The sequence below is a fragment of the Capsella rubella genome, unplaced genomic scaffold (assembly GCF_000375325.1).
Source record: "Capsella rubella cultivar Monte Gargano unplaced genomic scaffold, Caprub1_0 scaffold_3, whole genome shotgun sequence".
Classification (NCBI taxonomy): domain Eukaryota; kingdom Viridiplantae; phylum Streptophyta; class Magnoliopsida; order Brassicales; family Brassicaceae; genus Capsella; species Capsella rubella.
This window is the reverse complement of record NW_006238921.1, coordinates 7544473-7555948: the sequence shown is the minus strand read 5'-3', so window position 1 is coordinate 7555948 and position 11476 is coordinate 7544473. Positions and strand designations below refer to the sequence as shown.

The 11476-nt window shown below is 35.4% G+C and overlaps 3 protein-coding genes across 6 annotated transcripts; 2 read left to right on the top strand and 1 right to left on the bottom strand.

The window, feature by feature from the left end:
* Window positions 1-3630: 3630 nt before the first annotated feature.
* On the top strand, window positions 3631-7676 carry LOC17891791 (NAD(H) kinase 1). Of its 4 annotated transcripts, none has more exons than XM_023785415.1 (11): window positions 3631-3896; window positions 4254-4419; window positions 4531-4650; window positions 4788-4963; window positions 5353-5466; window positions 5632-5726; window positions 6000-6106; window positions 6257-6330; window positions 6451-6529; window positions 6613-6920; window positions 7121-7676. In XM_023785415.1, exons 1-11 carry the CDS (start codon window positions 3867-3869, stop codon window positions 7427-7429), a joined length of 1578 nt encoding a protein of 525 aa, XP_023641183.1. In that variant the 5' UTR covers window positions 3631-3866; the 3' UTR covers window positions 7430-7676. The 4 variants fall into 4 exon arrangements, with proteins under 4 accessions (XP_023641183.1, XP_006297412.1, XP_023641185.1 ...); XM_006297350.2 differs by having other exon boundaries at window positions 4531-4671; XM_023785417.1 differs by lacking the exon at window positions 3631-3896 and adding an exon at window positions 4017-4105 and having other exon boundaries at window positions 4531-4671.
* Window positions 7677-7791: 115 nt separating this feature from the next.
* On the bottom strand, window positions 7792-10453 carry LOC17893926 (protein RBL). Its single transcript, XM_006297300.2, has 6 exons — window positions 10327-10453; window positions 10029-10074; window positions 9835-9933; window positions 8620-9707; window positions 8283-8535; window positions 7792-8088 (listed from the first exon to the last, which is right to left on the bottom strand). The coding sequence occupies exons 2-6, from the start codon at window positions 10045-10047 to the stop codon at window positions 7895-7897; spliced, it is 1653 nt and encodes a 550-aa protein (XP_006297362.1). The 5' UTR covers window positions 10048-10074; window positions 10327-10453; the 3' UTR covers window positions 7792-7894.
* Window positions 10454-10927: 474 nt separating this feature from the next.
* LOC17890649 (photosystem II 5 kDa protein, chloroplastic) lies at window positions 10928-11454 on the top strand. Its single transcript, XM_006300124.2, has one exon. It carries the CDS (start codon window positions 11016-11018, stop codon window positions 11334-11336), a length of 321 nt encoding a protein of 106 aa, XP_006300186.1. The 5' UTR covers window positions 10928-11015; the 3' UTR covers window positions 11337-11454.
* Window positions 11455-11476: the final 22 nt, after the last annotated feature.

The following is an 11476-nucleotide window of genomic DNA, read 5'->3' as shown; positions in this document are numbered from 1 at the left end:
TTTTATTTGGGCATTATATTTAATAGTCTTTCACTTAGATGGGGGCCTGCAAAGAGAGCATATGAACGTGCCAAATATAAAAATATCAATCTATTTTATATTTTTTTTCGTGGGTCAAAGTAGACTTTGATGCAATGCCTGACTATAGTTATGTCACACATATACATGTCATTATATATACAGAGTCAATTTACAGATCTGTTAAATGTGAAAACTAGATTAGGAGATGACCTACCTAACTATTTACCAAATCCCGCGTGTAAGAATTGACTCAAAACTCTTTTAAAAAAAAAAAAGAAAAGAAGTCGTATGACCTTTTTCATAATCGAAACACAGCCAAAACTATTAGTCAACAAAAGGTAGATTTTGCTGACTTCTTTTCTTACACTTTCTAGTTTCCGAATATTCTGTATGACCCAAAAAATTAAAGTCGATAGTAAGTAGAAGTCAGTCATTGAATAGGTTTTATAAAAGTACGCAAGAAAATGTCTTTTTACATGCAATTGAAAAAAATTTAGTATTTATTGTAGTAGTACATAACTAGTAAGTAAAGTCAGTAAATTAAGAATAAAACAGCTTTCTCTCATTGACCTTTTATGTTAAGATAGAAAGAATATTAGGAATGCTGCAATATCCATGCTGCTTTAGTCGTTGGAGATAAAAGGAATAATATAAAGAGTCAAAATAAATAGGTTCATACAGAGACGTGGCTCGAGGAGAGGAATATAAGATCACCATCCACGAACATGAAAGTCCATGTCCAAAACCGGAGTTTGCTGATCACCGTCCGTTGGATTTCGTAAATTAAGATCTAAAAGCGTTCATACGTAATACAGAGTTGTGACTCGTGGAGGAATCTCGTGTCGTGATCCATGACGCACTCAAAATTAAAAGCGTGCAACTTAATTAGCTATATGCTCTCTCTAGTGGAAGTGTGGAACCAAATTAAAAAAACCAACCCCACGACCGCACCGCACACCACCATGCGAGATTGAAAGGACCTGAATGTTCCTTGTTTCAAAAGTCAGTCCTCAAAAGTAAGCAGCCACGCGTTGTTTGTTTGGACGGGTCCATTTATTATGGCTCAAGAAGCTAATGATGTAACTAAGTTAAGTTAGTAATCAACTTGTATAATATTCATCAACAAAAAAGAGAGGATGTGATTATACAGTTATGCTTTTATTCCCTCTTGATCTCTCTTCTTTTCTTGTTATTAACAAGTGTCACGCATCGAAATCGTCTGTTCTTGAAATTATTTTATTTTTGTGGGTTTAACTGAAGTTATAATTTAGTTTATTCTTTATTGAAGAAAATATTGTTAGCCGTATATATTATATAACTTTCTTGAATGAGTTATAGTTAGGAAAAGGGACCTTTAAATTTTTAATTAACAAAATAGGATCTTTGGAAACTAATGATCTGTGAGATGTCATTGGTGTTATGGTTGGTTAAGAACTAAACATATTTAATGATTTCTCTATTATATTTAATAGATGTCATTGTGAACACCTAATATTATTATTTTTGAAGATTATGTTAGCGTGTTGATATCTTTACCCTTAAGAACAAGAAACTAAATAGTCATTTTTAAAACATATCTACATTCAGTCAGTACTATTTTATTTGCTCATCATGATCATGTTATGATTACTTAAATCATCACATTGCTAATCAAAAATTTCCGAAAGATATGGTTATACAACTATTTTGTATCCGAAATCGAATTTGCTATATAGTTTGACTTAATAGTATTCTCGTATTTGCTACGAGGTGTACCACATTTACAAATTTACAATAACTAAACAATAACCATTAATTAAAAGTGGTATTAATGCAATACCATATGTACTTTTATTTTTGTATGACTAAAAATCTCTAATGTTTTGTATCACTAATTTTTGTTGCATTAATGCAATATATGGATAATTAGTATTTTTATTTTTGTTAAAAGGTTATAAATTAACTAGATCATTTCAGGCGCTTGAACACTAAAAATAAAGGTTATTTAAATTATACATAGGCATTTTAAATACGATATAAAGAATACACAATAATATTATTCGTTGTTGACAAAAAAAAATACACAATAATATACAAAAAGAAAAATATAGGTTACACATCAGTTTCATATATCGTTTAGGTACCTAAAACTACTCTACATTTCATTAGTTTAGATAAATGTCAAATTCAAAACTGTTTTTTTAATCAAATAATTTGAAATGTTCTAAATTTTTTTTTGTTTTTGTTAATCTTGAAAATTTCTGATATTTATAACATTTTCAGATAGATTTTAATAACTCGAAGATATAAATTACTTCTTCTTTTTTTTTTCCCTAGAAAATATCCCTATATTAGTAAAAGAGAAGTACAAAAGTGATTCCGGGTCGGGTTAATTTCAAAAAATTACCCGAAATTTGTAATTGGATCTTTTCAAATTGGATATATTAATGGGTTTGGATACATACACCGGATACTTTCCAAATCTAATTTTAGGATTGTATTATTTCCATAACTAATTATAAGATTTACTAATATTTCTCTAACTAATTTAATACAATCTATTTAAAAAATATTATTCTTCTTTCACTTTTATTTGATATTATTTTTAATTTATGATATTATACTATATAATATAAATATTTAATAAAAATTTAACTTTTAGTTTGCATATGTTGCAATTTGAATTTTTCAAAACGGACATATAATACTCAACTACACTCGGTTAAATATTTTGGACAATGGTTTAAAATCATTATAAGTATGACCAATATTAAAACCATTGTTACATGAGCATATTTAAAATTTCAAATAGTTCCAAAATATTATAAATATAAGGTTCAAATATATAAAACTTTTAGAATTTAAAATATTGAAATATTTTTTTGACGACATAAATGTAATTTTGGAGACATAATTTTTATTGATAAAATATATTATATATCAAACTATGTAAATTTTAGATAATTCACGGGTAGTTTGTTAAAATCACAATTATAATGATAAAGCGAGTTACGAATAATGTTTTTTACGAAATGAATTCTGTTACGAGTTGGACTTTCAAAAAAAATATTGTAAATATGTAAATTTTACGTATATTCCTACTTTTACTACAAAAATAGTCAAAATAAATAATTTATCGACAAATATTATTTCGTGTTGTTAAATTTTCCGTGTTTATAATTGTATCAAAACTCAGTATTTGATTATTTACTCGCTTTTTCTTTTATTATTTGATTTAAACTTATTATAAAAATATATGATTTACCGTAATCGACTGCATTTTAATAAAATTAAAATGTAACATTTCTTAATCCGCTAAAAGTTATATATATGTAATTATTTCCCCCGCGTTATAGCGCGGGTCCGAAACTAGTAGATTACTTAAAAGGACAATAATACACATAAATTCGAAAATATCTAGCTAGAAAGAAAAAATCAATCCATAATCAAAAAGGGAATCTGAGATTTGTCAACATAAGAAAAGAAAAAAGTGATCAGTGGAATAATTACATATCTTATTACATTAGTAAAAACTATTAATAATACCTTTTAATTTGTTTATGTGACTTCCCATTTTAGTTTATATATAAAAGAGAAAACTTGATTTGGGAGTCAAAAGATGTGATCGGGTCCTCGTTAACTTCAAAGCATTCACTGTTTCTTTAACCAAAAGCTTGGACGGAGCTGGGACGCGTAAGGCTTCTTAGTATATATATACAATTATAAATCTGCCGTCTTGGAGAAGAGATCATTTGTAAACATCTATACATACATAACATAACAAGAGCTTCTACTTCTTCTTCATGTGACCCACTTTGATCTCTCCTTCTCTCTCTCTCTCTCGTCTTCGACAATCACAGAATTCAATGTCGTCGACCTACAAGTTCAATAACACTGTACTTCAATCTCTCTCTCTCTCTCTTTTCTTTTATTTTTGTTGTTTTCTGATTCTGTTTTACTCATGAATTAGCTTGTGTTTCTTAAATCTCTCTGCTTTTTTCTTCTTCTTCAATTTGGGCAAATTTGTTGTTGAGCTGGTGAAAAAACAAAAATGTTTCTTTTTGGATTTATGATCGTGCGAAGTGGTTGATTCGGAATTGAGAATGTGAGATACTCCTTTGAGTTGGTAGTGATGAAATTGTTCTAGAGGGATTCGGTATTTTTGGTTCCTGTTTATGTTTGCTCTGTCTTTTCTTCAAAGCTTGTTCCTTTTTTTAATCAAAAGGTTTTGACTTTATTGGATTTCTTGGCAGGATCCTTTTGGAAATGGAGATGCAAAGAGTTTTTGCCCGAGCCCAGTGAATGGTTTTAGTGATTCAATTTCTCAATCAGAGAAGGCTGTTCAGGAGCTACTTCTTCAACAGTCTCCTATGCAGGCAACCGACGACCATCTCATTGAGTTTTCTGAGGCTTTGAGAAGTTAGTAAGCTTTGGATATGTTTGAAACATAAACTGTATATTGTTTTTTCTTGTTTTCTGTTTGTCGTTGGGACTAAAATTTGAGGGTTTTTTTTGCATATTTGTTTGTAGCTGTTGCAAAGGCACTAAGGGGCGCTGCTGAAGGAAAGGCGTTGGCTCAAGCAGAGGCTGCTGAATGGAAGCGTAGATACGAGTTAGAGAGGTCGAAAAACGCGGAGTTGCAGCAGAAAGGTTCTCTTCTAACTCAAAAAGGTTGTTTTAATATGTCTTCTCCATTCGAGTGACTTCACTAGTTAGTAGTTTTGATTTGAATGGTGTTATGTGCCATTGATGTGTTTCAATAACATAATTGCTGGTTTGGTTTGCAGAACTACCTAACGGAGTGTTTGCCGATGAATCTAAAAGTCCAAGGATGGAGCACATAGCAAAGTCTCCGCGGCTTTATGCTCACGAAAACAGTTCTAATGGCTTGGAGAGTATTTGCTCGCATGAAGTGCTCCAAGATGGTGGATTTAATAGTTCTAATAACAAATTGAAGAGGAAGGTAATATGTTATTAACTGTTGCAAACCTTGCTTTTACTTTTGGCTATGCAAGTCAATAAGCGTAAGTAGGCAATGTTTACTTATAGTATCAATCCTTGTGCATTCTTGAATCAGTGTCCACTGGATGCCCTTATTCACATGATATGCTATGTATCTGAAGTTCATGTACTTCGTAATGAATCTTGCATTAGCCCTTGTTGGACTTGCACACTCTAATATCAGATTTAGATGAACATAGGTCCATCAGAGTTGTATCTTTGCATTTGTGGTATCCCAATTACTTTGACATTCAAAACTGGCAACAATATTGCAGGAAATGTTTAGGCTACAACATTAAGGAAGGAAGAAAACTCTATTCTGTATTGAAATTTATTTGACATTGCCTGCAGGCATCATTTAAACTTTCATGGAGATGTAAGGGGATGGCTAATGATCAACACAAAAAAGAAATTGTTTCGTTTGAGAGAGGAAATATCAGTACAGCAGAGCGCAGTAGTAAACAGGTAGGAATATTGTTTCATCTTATTATTCCTTTTGCTTCCCATCTCTGAATTTACGACTATAGGACATTTCTGTTAACCAGCTGAGTTTTTTTTTTCTCAATTCCCATCACGTAAGTCACTTGGTAAGGTGTTTTATAGACTAAACCTAAAAACTTCTAATTTCAGATTTCACTGACATGGGAGTCTGATCCACAGACTGTGCTTATTATCACTAAACCGAATTCAACTTCCGTGCAAGTTCTCTCTGTGGATATGATCAGGTCAGTATTGATAATTTTGCAGTTCTTTTCTTAGCTTTCACTGTTGGAAAAAGTTTCAATACTCTTTGAACCGCTACACTCTTAAGATTATGCTACCATAACCATAGGATTAGTTTCTGTAACTCTTTCTGAATTTCAGATCTGTTGCTTCATATGTTTTAATTATTATCTCACAAACTAGCTTATGTCTGCAGCAATATTTTATGTGTACATTTGGAAGGTAGAGTCTTGGTTCAGATGAACTAACTAATTATTGATTTTTCTCCATCTCAGATGGTTGAGAACGCAAAAAGGACTAAATATTTATGTGGAACCACGAGTAAAAGCGGAACTCTTGTCAGAATCAAGTTCCTTTAACTTTGTACAAACTTGGGAAGATGGTAAGATATCATTGATTTCAGATTGTTCTACGCCATTGATGCCTATAAGATATTTCTATGGAGCACAACCAGCTAATTCAACTAAAAAACATTGAATGTTTTGGCCTAGTAATCAGCTACATTTTGACCAATTGATGATTTGTGATGCAGACAAGGAGATTTCGCTTCTGCACACAAAGGTTGATCTTCTTATAACTCTTGGTGGAGATGGAACAGTGTTATGGGTAAGTCAATGGAACAGTGTTATGACCTTCTTATAAGATGGTTCTATGTGCCTCAAGGTTATGACACTTTTTATTTTACCACAGATACAATTTAATGTGGGTTATATTACACTGTTTCAGGCAGCATCAATGTTTAAAGGGCCAGTGCCTCCAATTGTTCCATTTTCCATGGGATCTCTTGGATTCATGACTCCTTTCCGTATCCTTTATCTCTTCTTTATCTGTTTATTATTTAAGCTGCACTACACATTTTACAGAATCTTTTCCTTAACTCCAAACCAGACAGTGAACAATACCGAGAATGCCTTGAAGCGGTTTTGAAGGGTCCAATCAGTATAACACTACGACACAGGTTGCAGTGTCACATCATCAGAGATAAAGCACGGCATGAATATGAAACAGAGGAGACTATGCTTGTTCTGAATGAAGTCACCATTGACCGTGGAATATCTTCTTACCTCACAAACCTTGAATGTTACTGCGATGACTCATTTGTCACATGTGTGCAAGGCGATGGACTAATATTGTCTACAACATCTGGTAGCACTGCATATTCACTTGCAGCTGGAGGTTCAATGGTCCATCCACAGGTAATAAATATCCCATGATGATATTCATATCCATAACAACAGCAAGGCTGGTTCTTTATTCCACCCAGTTTTTTAGTAACAATGTCAAAATGTTCAAGCTCCAGATTCATGTGCCATTCAAGAACGTGATAGATTTTCCTATATGGTCCAAGATATCAAGAATAGATAAATGGATTATATTCTAACTTAATGTTTTGCAGGTGCCTGGAATCTTATTCACGCCAATCTGTCCTCATTCTCTATCATTCCGCCCATTGATATTACCGGAACACGTGACAGTGAGAGTGCAAGTGCCATTCAATAGCAGAAGCTCTGCTTGGGTCTCCTTTGATGGGAAAGACCGGAAACAGCTTGAAGCAGGGGATGCACTTGTGTGTAGCATGGCACCATGGCCCGTCTCAACCGCTTGCCAAGTTGAATCCACCAACGACTTCTTGCGTAGCATCCACGATGGTCTTCACTGGAACCTAAGAAAGACTCAATCTACTGATGGCCCTCAGGACACTTAGAAACAGACTCCTCCAGCTTTTCTCTCTTTCATTCTTAACCACATATAGTCTCAACGTCTATCTATATATATTTATCTATCTATATGTATGTAGATAATGGTGAAAAGCAAAGTGATGGGTTCTGTGAGAGAATGTAGTCTGTATCCATTGTTGTGTAAAGGAAATGTGTAATAATGTAGCTGCTGTGACCTATAATTCTATTCATGTGATGATCACGAAAAGTTAGCGAATCAAAGATATTTCTGCATAATTTTGTGTTCAATGGCCCCGTTTCCAAAATGCATAAGGCGGTCTCTTAATAACTGCTAAACGTGGAAATTTAAGCTACTTGCTACATGACTTCCTATTGCTGTGTTGTGGTATAGAAGAACACCGCATTGCCCGCAACTAGAACATTAAAAAAAATATCTTTCCATGTCCTAGCTTGTTTTTTCTTTTGCATACATAAAGATTAGTAAACCTACTTCAGTGATAAGATACATCATCATCATCATCCTCATCATTTACGGTGTCATCGATTTCTTGATCAACGCCTGCTCTGGTTTTTGCTCTTACTGTTCTGCCTGACCCTTTCAATGGTTTTGCCTTCTCTGCCTGCAGCTCCATGGCTTTCTCAGATGGTTTCCTTTTTCTCTTTCCTCTCGTATCACCCATTTCTTCTGCAATAGGGAGCCATTCATTAGTAATGTCAGCATTTATATCGTATAACACGTCATACATCCACAATACTAATATACAAATCAGACCCTCTATTCAGCCGAAATCCATACATTTTGCACTTATAATCTCATGTATACATATAAGGGATTCATAAACTGCGTTTTTCATATGATGCTGTTACTAACTTTCTTACCTCCTTGTGGACTTGCGTGGTCTGCCCCATGTCCATTCTGACCAGCCTCTTCAGAAGCAGGTGATGCAGATATCTGACCTTCAATTAACTTTATGCTTTCAACCAAATTGTCTTGCTGCTCATTTGTATCTGGGATCGGTTCAGCTGGAAGGTAACGGAGTTCCTCCACTGACATGTCTGAATCACTGAAAGCATCCTTTTCCACTGTCTCTATGTCAACTTCTTCATCTTCATTAACATCTAATACTTTCACCTACATGCATACAACAATTTAGAGTTTCAGAAACACATGTAACAGAAGGATAATGATTAAGTATCTGTGTATTCAGTTTTTCACCTTTTCTGTTTCAGGTATCAAATCAAATTCATCTTCGCGTTCCACATACTCTTCATTCTCCTCAAGCTCCTTGAAGTCGGGAGCAAATGCACTCCAATTCTCTGTGTAATCTTTTGCCCAAATATATACTACACCGGCCAAGGAAACAGAGACGATTATGGGATGAACAGGATGCCAAGCTAGATCAATCAACGCTTCTTTTGGACCTTCTAATATTTTCACGAGATGCCCAGCTCGATCCCATATGTAGATCTTATGTTCCCCTTTGCACGCAGAACCCCCAACTACCCACTCACCATCACCACTGAAACAAGGCGCTTTCCAATGCATTTTGGTAACTGAGTCTTGAAATTCCCTGAAGAGAGTTAAGCATTTAGATCCAACAGTCTTTAGTTTCTCAACACCATCAAGCCCATCAGTGTTATTTCCCAAGTCCTCAAGGGATTTGAGCACATTTTTAGCTGGGAGAAGATTTTCATATATCCTAATGGTGCGATCATGTGAATTGGTGAGAAGATACTGCCCATTCCTGCTAAACACTATGTTCTTCACCGGTGCCCCGCCAGACACAGGAACCAAAGCAAGAACTCGAACATTTTTGTAATCTATAACAAGTATTTCTCCTTTGGAATTCCCGATATAAACAAGATCCCCAGACTTGTTAAAGCATGCTGCAGCTGGAGAGAAAGGAGGATTTGATTCAGGACATTTACTTCGCTGAGGAGGAGCTAATACATCAGGCATCTCAGGCACAGAGACTGGAAGCAGAGTAGTACAATCAATTTCAAAATCAACAATCATGGGAGCAGAAGAGAGCGGGCAGGCCAGACAGAGAGAAGGAGAACTCAATCCAGGGTTTAAACGAGCCTGCAGGGGAGTCTGCTGAAGAATGGTCCGAGCAATCTTCTTTCCAGTTAATACATCCCAAAGAGTTAATGACTTGTCTGCAGCTGACACAAGCAAGCGGTGGCCAGACTTTGACCAGGAGACACTCGTTATAGCAGCAGAACAATCAGTATCACGAATCTCCTTTGCAATACCCCTCGTTTCAAAATCCCAGATTATACATCCCCCATCCGCACATCCGGCTAAGAGATTAAGAAAATGCAAGAAAATATCCTCATCAATGTGTGTATACTAACAAAATCACAAAGTAATCAAATTCGTAGATAACGAAACAGCAGGCTCTAAAATTGGGAAGGGAGTAGTATTTACCAGCGAGAAGAGAGCCACGGTGATTAAAGGCAACACATTTAATGACTCCATGCTCCAAAAACTCTTCAATCACCTCCGGAAAATCTCCTTGCAATGGATCTACACAGAGAAAGAGAGAAGAGACCCAGAAAAGTAAATGAAGATGAAGAACACTGGGGAAAGGAAGAAGAAGAAGTACTGGAAATAGAGCTCGCCTATGATCGGAGCGTTCATGTTGGTCTCTCAGAGCGTGTCTGCAAACTGAGTGACTCGGAATTAGGGTTGCAACGACACAGCGATCAGCGAGAAAGAAAAAGAAAAAAAAACTAAGAGATGTGAATTAGAATGGAACTGGCGCAATTAGGTCTTTTTATCAATCTCTCTCTTATATTTGCTTCGTTTAGAAACGAAATCAAAATCAAACAAGGAATTGCGAAAGCGTAAACGAAATCAGAGAAGGAATGCGAAAGTAGATTGGTATAATTAGAGGAGAATCGATTAAGAAGAGCTTACTTTACTCGTTACTCAGTTTCGAGAGAGCGAAGAACCAAGGGTTAAAAGGGTTTAAACCAGTAGTGTCATAATCTCCGAATAATTTAATCTAATATCTCATTAAACTTTCTCAATTACTTATAACTCCATATCCGTGAACCAATTAACGCCCTCTTAGTGTAATTTAGACAATATATTTCTTACTTTCATATGTATGTAGGAGTTAGATAAAAGGATCATCTGTGTTTATACAACATGACAGTACTTGATGAATCTTCTAATCTGGTCAATAAACTCAGATTTTAATTTCGACATCGTATTTTTCTTCTTGTTTGGTTGTAAGAGCTTTTAATATCTAAAACTGGATTGGAAGAACACATTATAAAAGAGTATAAATGACGTCTTCGATTATATCAGCGGACTTATATTATACACATGTGGGGACTGGACAACAAAAGTATCTAGTGACACTTTTTATGCGAGAACCAACCTCTCATTATATGGTTCTTCTTTACAAAAGATAGATCATGACACGTGGCAATAACCCATTTGCACGAAAATCATATTTGGATAAGGAAATGGATATCATTTCTCCACAATTCCACAAACCCAAATCACCCAACTTCTTAAACACATTCCCCTTCATCACCTCACAAACTCATTAACCGAGAGAAAGTGATCAAACGCAGGATTCAATCAACTATCAAGCAATGGCATCCATGACCATGACCGCTACCTTCCTCCCTGCCGTCGCCAAGCTTCCCTCAGCCACCAGCGGACGAAAGCTCTCGGTAGTCAGAGCCTCCACGAGCGACAACACACCCAGCTTAGAAGTCAAGGCCCAGAAGGAACAGAGCAACAGCACAATGAGGAGGGACCTCATGTTCACGGCTGCAGCTGCTGCTCTTTGTTCTTTGGCTAAGGTAGCCATGGCGGAAGAGGAAGAGCCCAGGCGAGGGACTGAGGCGGCCAAGAAGAAATACGCTCAAGTTTGTGTCACAATGCCTACGGCCAAGATCTGCCGCTACTGATTCAACAAACCCACCTTCATCATGTCTATCTCTCTCTCTTTCAATTTCGGTAAATTTTCTCAATTAAGTTTGGTCTGTAATCGTATATTGATCATTTTACTGAAAGCCCTTTGATCTTTCTACAAGAATCATTAGTTTCA